This window comes from Rhinolophus hipposideros (assembly GCF_964194185.1).
Source record: "Rhinolophus hipposideros genome assembly, chromosome: 24".
In the NCBI taxonomy this organism is placed as follows: Eukaryota; Metazoa; Chordata; class Mammalia; order Chiroptera; family Rhinolophidae; genus Rhinolophus; species Rhinolophus hipposideros.
The window spans coordinates 5,593,633-5,617,265 of NC_138070.1; the positions used below are offsets into that span (position 1 = coordinate 5,593,633).

Genomic DNA, 23,633 nt, shown 5'->3' on the forward strand with positions numbered 1-23,633 from the left:
CCCTCCTTCCAGCCCCTGGCAACCACCAATCTACTTTCTGTCTCTATGGGTTTCCCTATTCTGGACATTTCATATAATGGAATCATACAATACCTGGCCTTTTGTGTCTGACTTCTTCACTTAGTGTAATGTTTTCAGGGTTCATTCATGTTGTAGCGTGTGTCTGTATTTCATTCATTTTAATGACTGAATAATACTCCATGATGTATACCCATTTAATTTATCCATTCATTGATTGATGGACAATTGGGTTGTTTCCATCTGTTATGAATAGCGGTTCATTGAAGTGCAACTCTTTGTATGAATATCTGTTTTCATTTCTCTTGGATACACTTAGGAATGGAATTACTAACATGATAATTCTGTTTAACTTGATTGATTTTTGTATATTGCACTTGCAATGCTGGGATAAATCCCACTTGGTCTTGGTGTATGATCCTTTTAATATGCTGCTGGATTTGGTTTGCTAGTGTTTGTTGAAGATTTTTGCTTCTATATTCATAAAGGATATTGGTCTGTAGTTTTCTTATGATAGCTTTATTTTGCTTTGGTATTAGGGTAATAATGACCTCACAAATACTGGCCTCTTCTATTTTTTGAAATAATTTGAGAAGGATTGATGCTAATTCTTTAAACATTTTGTAAAATTCACCTGTGAAGCCATCTAATCCTGGGCTTTTCTTTGTTGGAATTTTTTTTTGGTTACTGATTCAATCTCTTGATTTATAGGTCTCTACAGATACTCTGTTTCTTCTTGAGTCTGTTTTGGTAATCTGTGTCTTTCTAGAAATTTGTTCATATAATTGATCTAATCTGTTGGCATACAATTGTTCATAGTATGCTTATCTAATCCTTTTTACTTCTATAAGATTGTTAAGTCCCACTTCCATTCCTGATTTTAGTCATTTGGATCTTATTTTTTTCTTGGTCAGTATAGCTAAACGTTTATTTTCTTGGTCTTTTCAGTGAACCAACTTTCAGTTTCATTGGTTCTCACTATTTTTCTACTCTCTGTTTTGTTTATCTTCATTCTGATCTTTATTATTTCTTTGCCTCTGTTAGCTTTGGGTTTTTCTTTTCCTAGATTGGTCGAAGTTTAGCTTACTGATTTTGAGATCTTTCTTTTTAGGTGTATGCCTTCTACAGCTTTAAATTTCTTTTACTGCATCCTGTAGGTTTTGGTATGTTGTGTTTTTGTTAATCTAAAAGTATTTTCTAATTTCTCTTGTGATTTCTTCTTTGACCCATTGGTTATTTAAGGTTGTATTGGTTAATTTCCATATATTTATGAATTTCCTGGATTCCTTTCTGTTACTGACTTCTTATTTCATTCCATGTGGTCAGAGAAGATACATTATGTGATTTCAGTCATTTTAAATTTATTGAGTATTGCTTTGTAGCCTAACATGTAATCTGTCCTGGAATATGTTCCACGTTCACTTGAGAAGAATGTGTTTTGTGTTATTGTTGGGTGGAGTGCTCTATAGATGACTATTAGGGCTAGTTGGTTTCTAGTGTTGTTCAAGTCTTTTATTTCCTTGCTCATTCTATCCATTATTGAAAATAGAGTATCATACTCTCAAACTGTCATTTGCTGGACTCTTATTTGTCTCTTCAGTCAGTTTTTACTTCTTATATTTATAATTGTCCCTTCTTAATGAACTGACCCTTTTATCAGCAATAGTGTCCTTCTTTGTCTCTTGTAACAGTTTTTAACTTAAAGTCTATTTTGTCTGATATTAGTGTAGTCACTCCAGCTCTCTTTTGGTTACTGTTTGCGTGGAGTATCTTTTTCTATCCTTTTACTTTCAGCCTGTTTGTGTCTTTTAATCTAAAGTGAGTCTCTTGGGGGAGGTGGGGGGTGGAAGATGAGGGTAAGGGGGATCAAATATATGGTGATGGAAGGAGAACTGACTCTGGGTGGTGAACATACAATGGGATTTATAGATGATGTAATACAGAATTGTACACCTGAAATCTATATAATTTTACTAACAAATGTCACCCCAATAAATTAAAAAATAAATTAATTAAGAGTATAAAAAACAAAGTGAGTCTCTTGTAGATAGCGTATAGTTAGATAATTTTTTAAATCTATTCTGCCAATCTCTGTCTTTTATTTGGAAAGTTTAATCTATTTGCATTTAATGTAATTATGGATAAGAAAGGACTTATTCTATTTTGTTATTTTTTTCTATATGTCTTACATCGTTTTTTCCCTTAGTTCCTCCATTACTGCTTTCTTGCGTGTTAAATCGATATTTTCTAGTGTACCAATTTAATTCCCTGTTGTTTCTTTTTTTTTTCTTCTTTTTTATTAAATTTATTGGGGTGACAATTGTTAGTAAACCTACATAGATTTCAGGTGTACAATTCTGTATTACATCGTCTATAAATCCCATTGTGTGTTCACCACCCAGAGTCAGTTCTCCTTCCATCGCCATATATTTGATCCCCTTTACCCTCATCACCCACCCCCCACCCCCTGTTGTTTCTTTTACTATATACTTTTGAGATATTTTCTTAGGGGTTCCCTTCCTCCAGTGATTCTACACAGCTAGTTCGACCCTTTGGAATCACCAATCTAAAGGATTTTGGTGCTGAATCTTTTTGTAAAGACAGAAACCTTTCCATAGTGTGAATAACTATTCCCTACTATATCTGTTGTAGTCTGAAGTCTGATGTCACACATTATATTTTCTAAGAGTGTAGTACATTGAATAGAATGCATATCAGGGAGAAGGTAAGCCAGACATGGCACTTCAGGAGAAAAGAGCCAGAAAGGAAGTCGTTCCTGTCTTGGGCAGTGGGTGTGGGTGTGTACAGTACCACCATGTTTCTTTTTCAGCTCATCCTTGGAATCCCAGAACAGGCCTTAAGTCTTCTCCACATGGCCATTGAGCCCATCTTGGCTGATGGAGCTGTCCTGGACAAAGGTCGTGCCATGTTCTTGGTGGCCAAGTGCCAGGTGGCTTCAGCTGCTTCCTATGATCCACCAAAGAAAGCGGAAGGTAGGAAGCCATACAAAGGTTGTTCGGCAATACTATCACAAAACTTTAGAAATGTAGGACCCAGAAGAAGAAATTCTATGTTCAAGTTTCACGTGGCATTCCAAACGCTTCCACGTGCATGCTTGGTACAAAGGTTGAAGGCAAATGAATGGTTATTTACCCTATAGAACCAGGCATGGGGCTGGAAATCAGGATTAAAGACCTTTATAAGCCTTACTGTAGTGTATTTTTTTCTTCTCATAGAATTGAATATAAAAGTGTCTGGTATATGTTAAGTCAATAAAAGTAGATATCAAGTTTTGTAAACTCTATGTGAAGTGTTGAGTCAAAACGTGGTATTTCCCCCCACTTTGCATCAGCTCTGGAGGCTGCCATTGAGAACCTCAACGAAGCCAAGAACTATTTTGCAAAGGTCGACTGCAAAGAGCAAATCAGAGACGTCGTTTACTTCCAGGCCAGACTCTACCACACCCTGGGGAAGACGCAGGAGAGGAACCGATGTGCAATGCTCTTCCGGCAGCTGCATCAGGAACTGCCCTCTCACGGGGTGCCCTTGATAAATCATCTCTAGAGAGAACGTGACGCTGGACCACTGTGCAGAGTATAAGATTTTGGACTGTTTACACTCCCTCCTTCCACATAAATGATGTATTTGATGTCTGTCTGGTCAATAAACTGCATTCTGATTCATTTGTCTTATTTTGCTGCTAGAATATACATATTTGTTTTGTTCTCCCTTTTCCTTTTGATGGCAAAGGACACCAACTTCTTGTTAATAAACCGCCCTCAGTGTAAGTGTTAAAGATTATGTTCTTTCTGGGCAAAATTGCCAATATCTTAGTAGAAACTGTGCATACCCTCCTTCATTATGTAAATTCGTTTACGCAGGTGCTCAGGCAAAACCCCTTCGGGTAGCAGTAGATCTGTGGAGGGGTCAGTGCAGGTTTCTCTGCGGCTGGAATTTCCTTCGGAAGCATCCCCGCCTTGTTGGGTTGCATGGTGCTTGTCGTGGACCCGTGCGTGCGCGTGAGTACATGTTGATCCCTGAGTGGAGTTAAAAGAAAAAGCTCTGTTCATGGTTTTTGAATCAATGACAGAAAGCGTATTTCAGTGACTTTTGGGGTGTTAGCTTTCTTGTATCTTCTGCATGGGTATATTTTTTTCTATATTTAACAATATAAATGGGGGATGATGATACCTTAAGTCTAGAAATTCATCATGAATAAGGTGATTATAAATTAAAGCATCTGAAGCTCAGAGGTGTATGGATGCCATCACTCAAATAAACAGTGTATATAATTGACATATCTCAGCGCTGCAATTAAGCAGAAGCTGGTTATTGCTTTGTTCAAGAACTTAACATTATCCTTGATTGTTCATGGAAAAATCCCAAAACAGTGACAATACATCAACCAAATTTTGCAGCTTCTATCATTGGCTCTTTGTTAAATTCAAACCTGATGAAAAATCATTTATCTCCAAAGCTCTTTGAAACAGTGTTAAACAACTCCCACTCATTAGGGTGCGTTTGCTAGCCAAGACAGCTGCTCTGGAAACGAGGGATTCAAGGTAGAGATAGAGACACTAATTGGTATGTTGATGTTTAAAAATTTTTCCTAAAATTTCTTTGAAAGGTTATATATGTAGAGGGTAAAAATTAAATGTTTTTAAAGGCTGTATAGTAAACAAATAATTCTTCCTCCCAGGAAGTTGCCACAATATCAGTTTCTTTTTATTCTTCCAAATACATTATTTTATCTGATGTCATTTTTGGTCAATGTATTTAAACGAAGATCCTTCTGAATCTAAGAAGTGATCTTAATCACTCTGCCTCAGTGTAAGAAGGTCCAGGAGATGGGGCAAGGTTGCTCAGCTGACCCCTCAGGTATCAACATTAAAAACCAGAAGTCGTCAAACCTGGCTACATCATTTGTAGGACAAGTGCAAAGTGCAAATACAAGGCCTATATATTAAGCAGAGCCTTACACCAGGTAGGGGGCCCTTCTAAGCCTAGAGCCCTGTGTAAATGCCGGTTGCACACCTGTGAAGCCAGCCCTCAGCTTACCCTGGAAGGACTGAATCCAAAGCTAATAAAAAATCTGTGGCTACCTGCTACCTGTGACAGATTTGTTGTCTGGGACCCATCTCTTCCTGGAAGGAATCGTGGGTTAAATGGCAAATTTGAAACATCAGAGTGATCCCCAAACTCAGAACTGTCTGGGTTACAGATAATTGGCTTTTTTCCTGGTGGAGCATTTGGTGGGGGAAGGGAGAGTCAGACTGGTACAATTATGGGTGGTTTAATGTAGGGGTGTAAAAATTGATGATTTGGTTAAACAGGGAAAGGGTTTAGTGAAAGAATTGCAGCTAAATAGCCAGTGGGCATTTGTGTCTATACTTGAGATCTTAGGGTACATTGTTAAAGGGGAAGAGAAGAAAGTTATGGTGACCTGAGCCAGTGGCTTGGCACGGTGGGAACTCTACCTAGAAGATTTGGTGTTGAATGTTTTTCCAGCCCTGGGGCAGGTGGGAACAAATAACACAGCGTGCCCTGTTGTAAGTTATTTACGTACATTTAATCTTCATTACAATCCTGAGAGATAGGCAATAAGCATTAATCCCATTTAACAGATGTAGAAACAGGAATAAGAAGGTTAAGTGATTTGCTCCCCCCAAAGTCACATAGCGAGTAGGTTGAGGTTGCAGAGCTGGGAATCCAACCTAGTAATTGGTGCATTATCCTAGAGCTACCTGTTCTCCGAGTTTTGAGAAGTACTGCACTGTTATTGTGAATTTTTTTTTCCAGTTTGTGGAACACATAATTGATCATCTCAGTTGTCATTTGTGCATTATCTAGTGCCCAATATTGGCCAGACACAGTGCTAGGAACCTTTCCACATACTGTCTCCAATGCTTGTAAGCTAAATACCATTTTACAGATAAAAAAGAAGCTGAGCCCCAGAGATTTGGCCTGCCCCAGCGCCCACCAGTAAGGACCAGTCAGGATTCTTTCCCCGTGTGACAGGCTGCCCGACCTCCTTTCTCATCACCAGACTGCTTTTGTGTTCACCTACATACCTTGACTACTTCTACTGGTTCAGTGTTTCAAATTTTGTCCTTATGTTTTTGAGTGGTTCCGCTGATTCTGTTCTTATGGTACATCTAAGACAAAGGAACTTCGTCTCTGCCCCAGCCCCTGACTTCCCCTTTCATACTGTTTGTTGTTAATTTGGGGGGCTAACAAACATATTCACTGCCTGCTGAATGGAAACTGCTCAGGGTCTATTTTCCCCCCAGAATTTTCCTACTGTTCTGTTGAATGGGAAAGAACTCAACAACTAAAGTACACAGTGTGATTAATCCTGACATTTCTACCTGGATCTTCAAGGTTTGGGGGGTGGAACCTTTCAGTGAACAACTTGGGTGGAACACAGAACAGTTCAGACAGGAGAAGACAAAGCCTTGGCAGGAGCTTAGGATGCTGTCCTAATGGCTGAGAGAATTTTAAAATCTTTGTCTTTTCAGTCCGTTCCCTGTACTGTCCAAGTTTTCTTAAAAAGACTCAGATGCTTTGTTTACTTATTTTCTTGGCAATCTGTGTTGGCACAACAAAATCTGTTTGCCTTGAATAAGTTTTGCTGATATTCTTGGGGGAGAAACCTCAAAAAGCAAAACCAATTCTTATTTCCATATCTCTAAGAAGAAAATGGTCTCTTTGAGTGGGATGATTCGTATCACAAGAAGGGCGGAATATCAATGAAAGGCAATTGTGATGTTCTCTGCTTTGTTCTAATTCACTTTAATAAGAAAGGCACATCGTTGATGGAGTTTTTAGCTTTGTGCTAAGTATATTAATAGCACCTGTGAGCACTTATGTGCCAGGCACTGAGCTATTATCTTCGCACACAATTGTATGTAAACCTCAAGCTGAGCCTGTGAGCTAGGTTTATTATCCCTATCGGACAGCTGATGAAACCAAAGTCACTGTCCAGGGCCACAGGGCTGGTAACTAGTTGTCATGTGGGAGACCCTGCTCGCTGCGCCATTTGCCATTTGTCGTGTGGGGCGGCCTGCGGGGTCTCTTCTGGGATCTCTAGTCCCACTCCCCACATAAGAACTCAGGATATGGTGAGGCCAAACAGGAACACCCATGGAGCCATAGATAGGGGAGTCATACCATTATATTCTCGCTGGCGGCATCCACCGCTCTGCAATCTGCTCTTGCTAGCCCCCATCTTTCTGCTAGCATAGCCATGGCAGTTATACTAGTGCCCAATGGCTCACTGGTTACAGCTGACGGCCAACTAGCCACAGCTGATGGCCATCCAATCACAGTTGATGGCCATTTACTACCTGAGCCGGCACCTTTCTGTGTGAGGCCGAGAGCCTGGAAACTGCTTTCTGGGGCTCTGTCCCCACACTAGTGAAGTTGAGATTTGAACTAGGCCTGTCTGACTCCACAGTCACTGCTTTCACACAGTGTGGAAGGTAAACAAACGCTTCAGATGTGGTGCTTTACTACAGGAATTTGTAGCTCTGGGAAAGTCAGAATGCATGAGTGAAGAGTCAAGAATAAGGAAGTCACAGTGGCTGAGCATCAGATAAATGGTATGGCCTTGTTACAGGAGATGAGAGAGGGCAAAGAGGGCCTGGGTCATAGCATTTCAGGAAATTCTTCCAGAAAGAAGTCGATCATGAGCTAGAGTTGGGATTTGAATGGGTACTTTCTTACCATTCTCACATAGTTGGCTTCTAACTTTACACAGCTGTACTTATATCTGTGTTCCTGCCTGTTCGCTAGTGTTCTAATAAAACAGAGGCAATTTAGTAATATGATATAAACATATGGAGTTGTATATTTTAACAAGTCACAGGAAAATACATCAACCAATATCTGTTTGGTTTCTTTAGTAAAGCATGGGTTGTCAAATGGGCGGAATCTGGCATGCCACCTGTTTTTATATGGCTTTCTAGTTAATAGTTTATACATTTTGAACGGTTGAAGAAAAATGAAAACAGTATTTTGGGACACGTGAAAATTATATGAAATTCAACTTTTAGTGTTGTAAATAAAGTTTTATTGGAACACAGCCATGCCCATTCATCTACTTTTGTTTGTGGCTGGTAGAATGGCAGAGAGTAGCTGCAACAGACATCATATGCCCGCAAACCCTAAAATATTTACTATATGGTCATTTACAGAAGTTTGCTGATCCCTGTCATAGAGTCAGAAATGTTCAAAATACCCCATCAGCCCCAGTACACATTTCTGGGGAGAAAACAGAAAAATATCGAACTAAGCATCCACCATTCAAAATTGACTTAACATTTTGCCATTTGCTTCAAATCCATTTATAAATAAAAGGCAAAAAATTTGACAACATTCATCAAATGACTACAACACGTTTCATTTATCCGTTCCCCTGATGATCATTTAGTAGGTGTTCCCAGGTTTTCACTATTCCCAACAAATGCTTGCATGTTGAATAACATCAGGACGGGGTGCTCATCCTAATTGGAACTCTCTGGATTGTTTGTGAGCGCCCCCGCAGCCTGGAAGGAGCTAAACAGAAGGGCACTGAAAATCCACCCAGTTGATAGGAGGGCTTTGAACCTTTAGTTAATGTGGCCCTTGACTCCCTTCTCCACTCTTGATTCCCTTTTGGCTGCTTGGCAGGGTCAGCGAGACAGTCCCTGGGTAACTGCCGGTTCAAGACTGGGTTTCGCAGCCACCTAAAGCCGGCAGGTCAGGCAGCCCTTGATGTAGGTCTTCTCTCCCCCACTCCCCCTGCAGCGCTGTTACCCAGCTGGAGACCATCCATACACTTAAGTTAGACTCCCGCAAAGTAGGGCACCCAAAGGGGTACAATGTTCGCACAAAGCATCTAAGCAGTCTTCGGGGAAAGCCTGACTTCTTGGGTTTCGTGTCGTTAGGTACGATCAGGTGGAATGGGGATGGGGCAGGTACACGGTCCTCCGGCATCTACTGCGGGCCCTAAGCAGTGGTCAGCGGTTGGGCGTCAGCGCGGGGGCGGAAGGGGGTTTCCCCGAGTGGGTGTGCCGCTGCCTCGGGGGAACTTTCCGCGACTCAGCCGCCGCCCTGCAGTCCCCGCCTTTGGCTAAATTAAGCTAAATCCACCGAGGGTGGCGCGGCCGCCGCGGGGGGATCCCCGGCAGGTGCGCCCAGTTGCAGCGCAGCCGCCCGCGCCCGGGCGCCGCGGCGAGTCTCCCCCCACCCCCCTCCCCGCGGGGCCGCACTCCCCTCCCGTCCCCTCCCCTCCCGTCCCCTCCCCTTTTTTCCTTCTCCTTTCTTTCCGCCTCGCGGGTACTTTGGTCTCCGCCGGCTCCCGCCTCCCCGCCCTCCCCGGGGCCGAGCGGCGGGGGCGCGCCGAGGGCCGCGCGCGGCGGACGCGGGCGGGGCGGCTCCGCGCCGGGGTTTCCAGCGGCTGCGGCCAATCCCCGCGCAGCCCGCGGCGGCGCCGCGCCCCAGCCGGACCGGGCGGCTCCTCCCGCCCTCGCCGCCCGCGGGGCCGCGCCGCGCCGAGCCGGGGACGCAGAGCGCGGGAGGCGGCGGCGGCGGCGGCGGCGCGGAGCCCAGGTGAGCTGGTGGGAGCCGGGCCGCGGGCGGAGGACGCAGCCGCCGCAGCGTCAGCGCCCTCGGCCTCTGCGGGCGGGGAACCACTGCCGGCATCGCAGACAAAGCCCTGAGGCCAACCCGGTGCTCCCTCCACCCAGGGGACCCCATGTGCGTCTCCCGACGCCCCGCCACGTGGGGGACGAGGTCCCCTGCGCCCCTTCCTCCGCACCCTTGGAGTGCCGGGGCCTTGGGGTTGCCGCTCGGCTGGGCCGCGCCCGGCCCGGGGTGGCAGGGGCGGCCGCAGAGTTTGGAACCGAGGTCACCGGGGGCCGGGGCAGCCTGCAATCTTGGAGGCGGCCTAGGCCCACGCCTCGTGTTTGACAGGTGGGGAAAACTGGAGCGCGCAGGGGAGGAGAGGGCCCGCGGACTGGGAGCACCCCACCTACGCACCCCGCTCGCTGGTCTTGGGGGCAAACCCAGGCCCTGCGGGGATGGACACCAGGCGGCAGGACCCTCGGCCAGCCGCTGTGCGGCCGGGGACCGCTGCCTCTCCACGGCCGGCTCTTTGCTTTCGCCCCTCCCTCCCCCCATCTCTCGGCCGGAACCTCTTAGGCTTGGTCTTTTTGACCTAAATTCACCTCGGGCCGCAGCACGCTGGGCATGCAGAGAGGTAGGTGTCTTCACCGGCACCCTCTGCCTGACTCTTCGGGGCAAGGGGATTGGGTCTTGGTGCTTGCGGTTCACCCGCTCCATCCTCGAGCTTTTTCCTGGCTTTCCCATCCTCTCCGCTGCCCAGTTTGGGAAGCAGGGTGTTTTCACGGCTCTGCCAACTGCCCTGGTGCTGTCACTTGGTGTTGGAGAGGGTGCACCGCAGCCCCTCCTGTCTCCCCCAGAAGACTGGGGGGGGGTGGCGTTTGGGGGGCGGAGAACTCAGTCAGCAAGAGAGGGGCACGCTGGCCTCGGGGTGGGACGTTCAGTGTGTCCAGTTCCTTAGAGGCAACTTTTGCCTTTCTCAGACTGGTAATCCCCACAGCCACACAGAAACTTTATGTGCCCTAACTCTGTGCGGCCATTTGTTACTCCCCTCTTCTGGCTCTGCCCCCAGAGGACAGAGAAGAGGAGAGCTCTTTGTCCCCATAGGTGCCCCTTGTCCCTAGGGGGAGGCAGGGGCTCAAACAGGGGGAGGGCTTTGGGGGAGTTAGATCCCTCCTCCCAAACCACCCCTCAGAAACATGCAAGTTAAGAATAAACAGTGTGTATGCTCTGCAAACGAAGCCTCTCGGTGAGCCTGGACCCTCCTTCCATACTGCGGCTCATAAACCTTTTCTATATAGAAAGCAGCCATTTGTAGTGAGAGCACATGTCCTATTTTTGTAATAAAAATAGCTACCATCTGATGAGCCCCTAAATACTATGCTATGTGTTGCATGCATTCTCTCATTTAATGCCTAACAAAATTCTGCGAGACTGAGATTTTTATCCCCACTGTAGAGATGAGGAGATTGAGGCTTGATACAATCCTGCAGTGTTGCTGGGAGTTAGCCTCATTTTCTGGAGGGGCTCAGAGAGGTTAAGTAACTTGCCCGGGGTCACACAGCCAACCGAGTATGTTAGGTCTTAGAGCCTTTGCACTCTACCACCTGTTCTAGAGCAGGAGCCCTTGCTAGGCCACCCTCAGTTTCTTGAGTCCAGATTTGTTTACAAAACCTGCCTATTAGAGCACAGATCTAAGGAGGCATGGTGGTGATGCTGATCACCATAGGCTTTTCTTTGCTCCCTGGGTTGTTAATGGTCTGGTAGCCAAATATATTTACTAATAATGACGTAGTAGCTCTCATCAAGGGTGGTCCTACCTTTCAAGCATGTGTTTGGAAAAGTGTGGGGGTGAGTTTTTGTTGTCAAAATGATGCCTGGTTTTTTGTTTGGCAGAAAGTGGGATGCCAAATGTCCTGCAAGCAGGCCAAATCCACGGCAGACGTGGAGAATTGCCCTGCCCTAGATGCCAGGAGTGCTCCTGTTGAGAAACACCAGGAGGAATAAGCGCTGTGAGAATGAAGGAAGCAGAGGGCAGTGGGGGTTCTGGAGAAATCCCTTCTGGCTGGCTGAATCCAGGAGGCTCCCTGAAGGAGGTGTCATTTGTGCTGAGCCTTGAAGGATGGGTTAAAAAGTAGAGATTGGATGGGAGGAGGAGGGGAGGGAGCTAGGACAGGATGACCTGGCAGAGGAAACTTTCTGCAGACTCCTTGAGAGCCTCAGCCTGGATCCAAAATGGGCTGGTGGGTGGGCAGGCACCTCTCTTAGGCGAAAGTGATGGTCTGGGTGGGGTAGGCCAAGCCTGATTTCAAGGCATTTGGGCCCAGATTTTAACATGGGCCACAGAGTCGCACTTACCCCACTGTGAACCCATTTTATGGAAGGGCTCAGAGAGGCTAAGTAACTTGTTTAGGGTCACTGGTGACCTTCTCCCTGGCATGCCTTCTGGTGGCTGTGGGGAGCATATGGTTCCCATTTCCTTTCTTGATCCAGGAGATTTGGGGCAAACTGTTATTTCCGATTTTCCTTTGTGTCAGAGGGCCTTGTATTGCTGTTTTTCCGCAGATGTTTTGCTCTGCCAGTAGCTCCTCCCTTTGGACCCGGTTAGAGGGGCGTGGCTGCATGGCTCTGCAGTGGTCTTCACCCTCACTTCTGTGCCTTCTTTTGTGGAGGTTGAGGAAATGACATTTCCCTTGTGGAATGGACTTTTCTTCTTTCAGGCTATTAATAACATGGGACATTTTGTGTCTGGCTTCTTCCATCAAGCATAGTATTTACAAGGTTCATCCATGTTGTAGAATATATCAGTGCTTCCTTTTTAAGGCTGAGTAATATTCCTTTGTGTGGATGGACCACATTTTGTTTATCCATTAATCTGTTGATGGGCACTTGGGTTGTTTCCACCGTAAGGGCTTCTTAAGGTCACTTTATCCATTCCTCTGTAACCTCCAATTAACAAACTTCTGGGCACAAAACATTTTGTCACTGCATTTGCAGGAAGAGGGTGATGGAAGAAAGGTTCCCTAAAATCAGTGGGGGATCAGCTTTCCAGAACAAGGTTTTCGGGACTCCCTTAAGTTCACCCTCACCTGCTCCTATGCAAGAATCCTAGCTCCCTTCTAAGCACCCCCCCCCCCCCAGGGCCATGCACAAGTAGTACAGGTGTGATTTTCAGCAAAAGTCTTGATCCCATGCAGTTCCATTCTTTTCAGACACCATGATTTATTAAATGTAGGTCCCCATGTGATTTCATCAGTGTATATTTTGTGAGACTTTTTCCAGGTAAGTAAATCCACAAAGTAAAGAAAGCCTCACCAGGCAGATGGTGCCCTAACCCTGTGGCCAGGCATGCAGTCAGCGCCATCTCTCCTGATGGCTTTTCCAAGAATGCCCACCAAGGACTCAGGTGCCCCACAAGTGCTCCCATTTGACCGCTGGGGGAGGTGGGGTACAGAAAGGAGAACAGGGTCTTTTCAGAGCATTGACTGTGAGCCATGCTGTGTGCTGGGCACTTTCGTATAGAGAATGACTGTACAGCTACCCTCTATGTAGGCCGTGGTGGCTCCATTTTACAGATGAGAAAATCAAGGCTCTGGTCCCCTGGGATCTGTATGATTTCCTGACGGGCTTTCCAATGCTGAGTTCTTAAGTCTCCCTTGGCCTTCGCTTGCTGATAAAGGATATCCCATTTTCTCAGAGTGTGGACTCTACCTTCTCCAGGAGGTTATGGCGTGGAAATAATTTCCAAATGATTTTGCTCTCTGAAAAATGAGTTTGAATGCTTGGATCCCTTCCTTAACTAAACCAAAAGAAAAAAAGAAAAGAAAAAGGTATTTTAAAAGGAGGTGAGTTTGGTGAGACTTCGTAGGGAAAACCCCAGCTCTGGCAATCCCTGCTGGGGCGTGTTAGTAACCAAAATGGGGAAGGAATTATGTTAGCCCCTGATGTTTTCCATTTCAGTCGTGTTTGTAGTTGCTCCTGAATTCTTTTTATTCAATTATGAAACATTTTAAGCACAGAGAAAAGCCAAAGTTTTGTTGACTGGCTCATGTTTTTGGAAGGCTGGAAAGAGGCCCAGGAGTTGATGGAAAGAGGGCAGAGCGGGGCGCCCCTATTACTTAGCTCTCACTCTGGCAACCTGAGGAGCTTTCACTGAATCCACACCTTTTGGGGGCTGGTGACAAGCCCTGCCCTGGGAACTGAGGATGAGGGGGATTGGTCCATTCCCCTGAGGAACTCCCAGGAAAGCGGTCTGTGACCTTTTGGGGAACGCTTTGGAAAAGATAAATGATTCTAGCAATTTTCCCTTTTGAAAAGGAGAGAAAAAACAATTCCAAGAGTCCGTGGTGCCCCACCCCCACCCCATCCTGAAAGCTGTTGGGAAACTATTTTTAAGTTGTCTCTTTTTATCCTGGTGGCTCCTGTAAATAGTTGAGAGATGGCAGTAGGAGAGAGAAAAATGCTAATTGCATCCTGTCCCCTAAGGAAATGGGGGTTGGGGGGCGGCCTGGACACAAGGTAGGAAGTGAGTGGGTGGGGAAGGGGTGTTGGGGGTGGTATCAGAGAGAAGCCTCTGCTGGAGAAGTTTGAATGGGGAACCAGTGGTTTGGGTCGGGGGCAGGGTGTCAAAGAAATGGTACCTCCCTATGCTGCCCTAAAGGTATTTGGGCATTTTGCCTTCAGTTCCTCTGGCGAAAAGAGATTTCATTTGGATTCATCCCAGACAGTTCTCCCTGCCCCTGGGTCTAGGTGGGGGACAGGGTTGGGTCTCCAGAACCCACTCCCAGCCCCTCTTTGCCCCTGCCTGTGGTTGCTTTGTGCTGGAGGCTGGGGAGGGAGGGAGCTAGATTTAGCATCACCTCCAAACCGGCAGAGAAGAGGGTGGGAGGAGGGTTGTGGGTGGGCCGGGCAGGGTGCCTATTGATGCGGGGATGGCCCCCTCTCTCTGGTTTGCTAAGCTGCAGAATTGTAGAGGCAGTCTTTCTCTTTTCATTACAAGTTGCAATGCCAATTGTTTCCCTGCTTCTTCCTTGGATTTGTTCAGTGAAAGATTGGGAGGGATTCAGTGGGAGAAGAGGAAGTAAGATGGTCCCTACCTCCCTTTTCCAAATGCCCCCGCCCCCACCCCACTTATGCGTTCACACTTCCCCACTCTTCAAAGTGGGGCCACCTGTGCTCACCTGGCTTTAGCTCCCTGGCTGTGTGATTGGGGCCCCTGTGTCCTTCACTGACTGTACAGTAGCTGCCTAGCGTCTTCAGATGTCTGAGCTTTTCTTGCTCTGTAAGTGGCCAGGGCCGCAGAGGACACAGGCTGCGGGGGTCAGGGCACCTGGTTCTCCTCCCGGCCTATCCTGGAACCTGCTGGGCTGCCTTGGAGAGGTCATCTCACCTCCCTGGGTCTCAGTTACTCCATCTGCAGCCCCCCTGCGCTGATTGTGAAAGCCACGTGAGAGAGTGTGTGCAAGTTCTTAGGACACAAGTAAGCAAGGATGTGAAATGATACAGTAGTTACATCACTCTTTCATTTTGTGAAAAGGGATGCCTAGGGACAAAATTTGGAGGGGAAGAGGAAAAGAATTCAGTTAGCATGGTGGGATTAGAGATAACAAATGTTTGTGTTTTCCTATACATTAAAACCCATCGCAGGGCTTGCACTTGATGGCCGCTCAAGTGCTTTGTTGGCAACAGCTTCCGTTTGGGGAGCATTTTCTGTGTGCAGAGACCTGTGCTGTAGGTGAGGTAGGTATTGTCCCCAAGGTAGCATGGCTAAGGAGAAGGGATGTGTGTGTCCGCCTGATCACAAGGTCCCGCCTCTCTAGGAACCTTTGATTTCACACCTGTGCTCTCCCAAAGCACTGTGTGACTGTGGGCAAGTTGCTCAGACTCTGTGCTTCAGTTTCCTCACCTGGGACATAAGCATGATCACAGTACCTAACTCCTAACGTTGTTGTGATGATTAAACAAAATGATAAATACAAAGTGCTTAGAACCGTGCCTGGCACTTGACAAGCATGAAAGAAGGCTAACCCTCACTGTCACTGCATTTAAAACCACCAAGGCTGCTGCTGCAATGATGCAATTCTTGTGTTGACAATGCTGGTTAGTTAGTTTTTTTCCTTCACTGTCTTGTTCATCAGCCCTTTCCCATCCTTGATTTTTTTTCTTTAATATTTAAAAAAAAGAGAGAGAGGGAGGGACTTTGGAAGTTCTGGTTTCTGCCTGACTGTCAAGGTGAAGGCTTTCTGGGTGTCTAGGGGACTTGCAGGTGCCTGGCGTGTTAGCCCGGTTGGGAGCCTTATGGTGTAGGGACTATCTGGCAGAGAGCTTAGTGGAGAAGATTTTTCTGTCACTGCCCTGTGCCATCTGCTAGTCAGGATGCTTGGTTGGAAGCGACAGAAAACCAATGGCAAACTCATTTAAACAAAAGTGAATTTATTGACACTTGTAGTTCAAAACTCCTGGGGTCATGGGCTTCAGGCATGGCTGGATCCAGCTGCAAAACAATGTCTCCAGTCTCAGTTCTTCCCCATCTGTTGCCCCTCTTCCGTCTCTCTTGACTTCATTCTAAAGCAGGGTTCTCCCCAACCCCTGATAACTCTGTAAGTACCGTGTTTCCCCAAAAATAAGACCTAACCGGAAAATAAGCCCTAACGTGATCTTTCAGGATGACATCCCCTGAGCATAAGCCCTAATGCATCTTTGGAGCAAAAATTAATATGAGACCTGGCTTCATTTTCGCGGAAACACGGTATATCCTCATAGCTCTAAGCTCTACAGAAAGAGACATTCTTCCTAATACTTCCAAAGAATTTTAGAATAAGGCTTGTAGACTACTTGGGCCACTCATCTACTCTTGAATCAATCACTTCACCAGAGCAGTTGCTGCCCAGTTGACCAGCCTTGAGTCCGATGGGGACCTCTGAAGCGGATGGTGCAGACAGCTCCATGGAATCACCTTTCACACGGGAAGATGGGTTCCCAGGTACAAATTAGCCTGTTATCACACTAAAGGAGTATAGATTCTAGGTGAGCTAAAGACAGCTTCTGACTTTTGAATGGCCTTGGAATGAGTGAAATAAACAGTGACCTCTAGCCAATGTTTACTGAGTGCCAGTAGTATTCTAGAAATTTCTAGGTTCTGGAGTTCAGTGATAAACAAGAAAGGCCAAGTTGTGGCTCTTGTAAGTTAAGTTAAATCAGTGTTTCCATGTCCAAATCCTGTGCATTTCTTTCTGCGCCCTGTAAGACCCTGCCTTCACTCTCTCGCCTCTCACACAGGAGGCCGTCTCAAGAAGCCAGAGGCATGGGCTATATGCTTTCCTTTGTTAGAGATTTTGGTCCAGCCTGGACTTTATTCAGGACACAGTACGTGGCCATTGCAAGACTGTACGTGGAATTTTTAGTCCCTTCCTGAAAAACTCAGACCAATTTTAGCTCTGCCTAGAACCATGGTGTGACCTTGGGCAAATCTAAATCTTTCGGAGCCTTCATTTTCTCATTGGTGAAATGAAATGGCTGGAGCAAGTGACCATGGACGTGTTCTTTTTAGCACTAACATCTAATGCATCTCGGAGTAGGGCCTTGTAGGGGTGAGACAGGCTGTGAGGTGTGAAAAAGGGGCGGGCATGTGAACTGGCACTCAACCTGTCCTTGGTGCTCAGTGTGTCCTGGTGTTGGGTAGGCAAGGGGGTGTGGTGGGGACGGTGGCGTGTGGTCCAAAGATGCAGTGAGTTGTTTTCAGGAGAGAATACAGGCCCAGTGCTATCCGTGTCCAGTTCTTTTTTTTTTCTTTTTCTTTTTTTCTTAAAGATTTTATTGGGGAAGGGGAACAGGACTTTATTGGGGAACAGTGTGTACTTCCAGGACTTTTTTTTTTTTTCCGAGTCAAGTTGTCCTTTCGATCTTAGATGTGGAGGGTGCTCTTCAGCTTCAAGTTGTTGTCCTTTCAGTCTTAGTTGTTGAGGGCGCAGCTCAGCTCCAAGTCCAGTTGCGGTATCTAGTTGCAGGGAGTCGAACCGGCAACCTTGTGATTGAGAGCCCACTGGCCCATGTGGGAATCGAACTGGCAGCCTTTGGAGTTAGGAGCACAGAGCTCCAACCGCCTGAGCCACCGGGCCGGCCCCCCGTGTCCAGTTCTTGAAGAGACTGGAAATTTTGATTTCAATGTGAAATCTCCCAGCTCTGAAATGTTGCCATCTTCTGATGGTTTTTAAACACAGTGTAGGCTAAGCAAAATACACCGGTGACCAGATGTCACCTGAGATCACCGTTTGCCATCGTTTTGCCTTAAGAACTGTGATGGGGATGGAGTCTGCGCACTCGGAAACCAGAGCTTGTCCTCGTGCCATCTGCCAAGGGACGGCTTTTGCCGATGGGGAGACCGTCAGGTTCAGGGCCTCCAGAGGCAAGAGTGTTCCAGGAGAGACGGTTGTAAGAGTTGGTGTCACTGAATCTAATAAGATGGCTTGGCTGGGCCATGGTCCTGAATTTGGACTATTCCAGCTGGTGTCAAACCCCAGCTCTGCGGCTGGTCCCGCTGGGCTCCTAGGTCTCCCCGTCAAGCTCTGGGCAACTCCTTTGGAATCATGGCCTCTCAGGCAGCCAGCCTCGCTGGTTGGGTGGGGGGCTGTGTTAGTTTGCTAGGGTTGCCGAGACAAAGGACCACAGCTGGGGGGCTTAAGCAGCAGAAATGGATTCTCTCTCAGTTCTAGAGGCCAGAAGTCCAAGATCAAGGTGTCAGCAGGGTTGGTTCCTTCTGGCCCAGAGGGAGAATCTGCTTTAGGCCCCTGCCCCGGCTTCTGTGACTAGTGGGCAGCCTTTATCGTTCCCTGGCTTGTAGGTGCAGCACCGGCCTCTGCTTTCCCATTCTCAGGGCGTTCTCCCCACGTGAGGGTCTCTGTCAGAATTTTTCCTTTTGATAAGGACACCAGTCGTATTGGATTAAGACCCATTCTACTGATCTCATCCTAACTTGATTAGATCCGTAAAGACCCTCTTTCTAAATGAGGCCACTTTCTGAGGTCCTGGGTGAGGACTCTAACATCTTTTTAACGGGGGTCACAATTCAACTCATAACAGGCGCTGAGTGGGGTCTCTGTGGCTTTGCCTAGGATTGCCCCTTCCACTCTCCGTCAGCTGCCTACAAAGCTTTTGCACTCTGGCCCCTCCTGCCCGCCCCCTACCCTCTGCTCACGCTGGCAGTCCCAGGGGCCTTCTTTCTGTTCCCTCCAATCTCCCACCTCTTTCCTGCCACAGGCCCTTCTCAGAAGCTATTTCCTCAGCTGGAACAACTTCCTGCCCCCTCAGCACCTACTCTCCCTTGGAGCTCTCAACCTAAATATAATTTCCCCACACGAAGCCTCCCTTAACTCCCCTCCCATTCAGATCTAAAGTGCGCCCCTCTATTCTCTTTGATCTCATCCTGGTTTCCTCCCCCATTGTGCTTGTAGAGTCACTTGTGTGCCTACTTTTAAGAAATCATGTCTGTTTTGTTTATCCAGCACATGGTAGGTCCTCAGAAATTACTTGAAAGAACACTTGAATTTACTTGAAATTACTTGAAAGAATTTCCTTGAGGACCTCAGTTTCCCCACATGAGAGAGAATGCAGCTGGCCAAAGATGTCCTGCCGGCCTTGGCAGGATCCTTGCAGCTGTTTGGGGCCCCTTTGTTGTTCCTTGGTGCCTGGGACCTCATGGGACCCTGCACAGCTGCACAAAGTGTGTCTCAGGTCGGGCACGTCCCTGGCATGCTCACTGGCATGCTGCAGCTCCCGTGGTGGCTCGTAATTTGGTGAGCAGGCACAGGTTGGAAACGGCCCCCAGGAAATGGGAACGTGTTTCCTAGAGACCTGTGCCACTTGGCTTCCTGCCAGAGGAAGGAACATTTCCTTTCATCCTGGCCCTAAGCCCCCGTCCATCTGCTCCAGGAAGGGTCTGGTGGCTCCGTTGAGCTGCCCTGTGAGAGCAGAGGCCAGCTCGGGGTTGCCAGCCACGGGCGGTGGGGGAGGCTTTCGGGGCCGGGAAGGACGCAGGGTTGGAGCTGGAGGCTCAGGGCAAGAGTGCTCTTGGCATTTTGTCAAACCCAAGCTTCTTTGCAGAAAGGTCCTCTTACTCTGGGGCCCTGAAATCGAAATCGAATGCTTAGCCTTAGCCTTCCTCGAAGAGGGCCTGTGAAGATTAAATGACCCAGGCAGAGCAGTTAGCTGTGCTTGGCGCATGATACGTGCTCAGTCAGATGTTAACTACTGCTGTTATTATGCAAACCATTGTCCTGTACAATTTTTTTCTCTTGGTAAGAGTGTTGATAGGTTTCATCAAATCCTTCTAGGGCCTGTGACTGTGTAGGGTATGTGACCCCACAGCCTTTCAGACCATTGGCTTGGACTCTCTGCAGGGGACAGTGGCAGAACTTACTCCTCAGACTGACTGGCCATTCCTGCCAGGCCCCACCGCAGACCAGCGGCCTCCAGGTGGCCTTGAGGTCTGAGCTCTCTTGTCTGAGACCTGACCGCACCTGCCCCCGCTGCACAGAGGCACCCATCTCAGGCTCAGCCTGTGCATATCTCCTCCCCACCCTCCTCCGGACCTTAAGGGCCAAGGCCTGGCCAGATGCCAGCTTGTCAAGGAGACTGATTAAAAGCAGCTATGCTCGAGGCGGATGGCTTGGTGTCCTTGGCCTGGAGTGGAGATCAATAAGCAATTGTTTTTCTTTTGGCAAGAAAAAGAAATTCTCCATTAACTTTCTCAGGTGCTGCCAGACTTGTTTTCTTTTCAGGAACTTTGCAGCCCTGTCAGAGGTGGCTGTGGGAGGGAGGACAGGCCAGTGGAGGTGCTCTCCTGCCCTGGGGGAGGCAGGTCCACATGGCCAGGGCTCTGGAACCTACCCAAGAGCTAACTGGCTTGCTTGGACATCAGTGCCTCATAGTGACATTCTGGAACACAGCCTGGCAGGCAGTAGGCATTCAACAGGTATTTGTGGAAAGAATACCTTTTTGAGCACTTAACCATGTTCCAGACTGAATATTGAGTGCTTAACTCATTTAATAAAATCCTCGTGACCATCGGTGAGTGCCCATTTTATAGATAAGAAAACTGAGCCCGAGAGAGGCTAAGTCACTTGTCCATGGCAGACCTAAGCAGTTGAACTTCAGGGGCCCTGCTTTTCCCCTCTGGAGAGACAAGGACCGTAAGAGGGATGTGTAAAGTATCAGCAGCTGGGGCCACAGAGAACGTTGAAGTGGGGTTGTATTCTTTCACTGATACTGAAGCCAAGACAGGGACACAGCTAGTGATTTCTTTCTCAGATACGGTAAAGGTGGGGTAGAGGAACAGGAGATGGACCAACTGCTCCCTCCCCTGCCTCTCACCCCGACTCCTATCGTGGCAACAGTGATCTTTCTTTTAAAAACTTCATTTCTGAATTTTTACTTTTAAAGTAAAGGTAAATACAGTGAAACGTAAGTCCCTCCCACCAACTTCTGCAAACCAGTTCTTACCTCTTGAGGCCACTGTTACCACTTTCCTGTGTACCTTTCCAGAAATATGCTGTGCACATGCATTTATGTACGCAGGCACGGCCTTCCCCCTCCGCCAACAGCAAGCAACATCCTGATGCTTAATTAATGCTGTGTGTTTTTTTCTGTGTAGCAGTGCGTCTTGGAGCTAATTCATATTAGGAAGTATAGCGTCACCTCTTTGAAAATAAATGCGTGGTTTTTCTCCTGGGATGCATGCACCTCATTTTATTTACTCAGTTCCCCATGGATGGTCCTTTCAAACCAGATAATCTTGTATGTACATCATTTTTTACATGTGTGAGGTTGTTCGTAGGATACTCAGGTGCGGGGTTGCCTAGTCAAAAATCCGTACATTTGCGATTTTGCTAGATATTGGTGAATTTCCCTTCGTAAGGATGGTACCAATTCCTATTCCTCGTAGCCTCCCGTAAACAGTGTTTTTATTACATTTTTTGTCTTTGCCTATCTGATAGTTGAAAACAGTGATTTTCACTGGAATTTTACGGTTATTTTTCTTAATTTTGGTAATATGTGCATAACACAAAATTGACAATTTCAACCATTTTTAGGTGTATGATTCAGTGACATTAAATTCACAATGTTGTGCAACCATCACCACTATTTCCAGAACTTTTTCATCACCCCAAACAGAAACCCCGTACCCCTTAAATAATGATTTCCTAGTCTCCCTCTCTGCCAGCCCCAGGTAGCCTCTTTTCTACTTTCTTTCTCTGAATTTGCCTGTTTTAGGTACCTAATGTAAGTGAAATCATAGAGTATTTGTCCTTTAATGTCTGGCTTGTTTGACTTAGCATGTTCTCAAGTTGTAGCACATGTTAGAACATCATTCCTTTTTATGGCTGAATATTCCACTATATGGATAGACCACGTTCTGTTTATCTGTCATCAGTTGATAGACAATAAGTTGTTTGCACCTTTTGGCTATTGTGAATAATGCTGCTGTGAACATGGGTATATGTATATATCTGTTTGAATCCCTGCTTTCAATTCTTTTGGATATATACTCGTACTTGGGAGAGAAATTGCTGGGTCGTGTGGTAATTCTGCATTTATCTTTTTGAGGACCTACCAAACCATCTCATCGTAGTTTGAATATGCACTTCTCTTACTATAACTGAGGCTGAGCATCTTGTCACATGATTGGATTTTGTGGTGTTCTTTCACCGTAAACTGTGTTCATAAATTGTGCTGTATCCGGGCCAGAATGCTGTGGTTATTTCTTTAATTCCTGTCCATTGGTATTTCTGTGCTCCACGAGAGCAGGAACCCCATCTGTCTACGTCACTGTCCAGATTGTTCCATAAATACTTCTTGTAGGTCTGTCCCAAGAAGGCAAGTGGCCTTTCTGTGTCCCTCATCCAGTTTCTCCAGGGAACACTGGCTTTCTGCTCCCTCTACACCTTTCTCTCTGTCCCCTCACTGCCACCCACTATCATCAAGAGATGATTTTATTTACTCATGAAATCCCTCTACTCAGCATGTACCGTTTTCCTGGCACCTTGGTGATGTGGGTGATTGGCACGAAGCTGCCACTGTACACATCTGCAGATGGTCTCCCTGAAGTCCAGTGGCACCTGTGACATTTGTCCAGAAGAATTTGTCAAACACAAGAACCATAGTTGAACATTGTGTCTGAGAGACGGAAGGAATTGACAGTCTGAGTGTGTCAATCTTTTTTTAATAACATAAAATCAACCATTTAAAAATACACAATTCAGTGGCATTTAGCACATTCAGTGTCATGCAACTACCCTCTTTATTTCATTCCAGAACATTTTTGTCATCCCAAAAGGAGACCCTGTCCCCATTAGCTGTCACTCCTGTTCTGCCCAGCACCTCCTCAGTCCTAGAAAACCACTGATCTACTTCCTGTCTATGGACTTGCCTATTCTAGAAATTTTGTATAATTAGGATCATATAGATGTGACCTTTTGGGTCTGGCTTCCTTCACTCAGCATTATGTTTTCAAGGTTCATCTAGATTGTAGCACGTGCCAGCGCTTCACTCCCTTTAGGCCTGAATCATATTCCACTGTGTGGCTCGACTGGGTTTTGCTTATCCATTCATCTGTTGGCAGATAAGGAGCTTGTTTCCACTTTTGGCCGTTGTGAGTGATACTATTTGGGTATATACCTAGGAACAGAATTGCTAGGTCATAGGGTAACTCCCTGTTTAATTTTTTGAGGCCCCACCAAGGTATTTGATAGAGCGTTTTTGACCTCACGTTTGCTTTACGTCTGGCAGGCACCAGCTGGGGGCTGGCTGAACTAGGGAAACATTAGATAGTAGAGGTGTCCAGCCTGGCTCTTCACACAACAGGAAGTGTCCTGGCTCACACCCCCTGGGCGCGCCTGTCCTTCCTCCCATGTGACCCCTGACTCCACTTCTCAGTTGAGGCTTTGCATTAGGAGACCTTGGACAAATCGCTTTTCTTCTTCTGTCAAGCGTCAGTTCCCCCACTTACAGAATGGGGA

General features: G+C 46.8%; 2 protein-coding genes across 6 annotated transcripts in view; both read left to right on the forward strand.

Moving 5' to 3' along the window:
* Positions 1-3,814, forward strand: part of ANAPC5 (anaphase promoting complex subunit 5) — a 31,409-nt gene extending 27,595 nt beyond the window's left edge. Inside the window, exons 16-17 of the mRNA XM_081036738.1 lie at positions 2,849-3,011; positions 3,371-3,814. Of these exons, the coding sequence (XP_080892864.1) occupies positions 2,849-3,011; positions 3,371-3,582 (375 nt within the window). The 3' untranslated portion in view covers positions 3,583-3,814. The remainder of the gene's footprint in view (positions 1-2,848; positions 3,012-3,370) is intronic.
* Positions 3,815-9,508: 5,694 nt separating this feature from the next.
* CAMKK2 (calcium/calmodulin dependent protein kinase kinase 2) overlaps positions 9,509-23,633 on the forward strand; it is a 46,986-nt gene continuing 32,861 nt past the window's right edge. For 4 of the 5 annotated variants that reach the window (XM_081036757.1, XM_081036754.1, XM_081036755.1 and 1 more), the window contains exon 1: positions 9,509-9,609. Coding sequence is in view for 1 of the 5 variants with exons in the window: in XM_081036753.1 (XP_080892879.1) it covers positions 10,249-10,258 (10 nt within the window). In the remaining 4 variants the exon portion in view is untranslated. Of the gene's footprint in view, positions 9,610-10,204; positions 10,259-23,633 lie in introns of those variants that run through there. The other variant, XM_081036753.1, reaches the window with a different exon arrangement.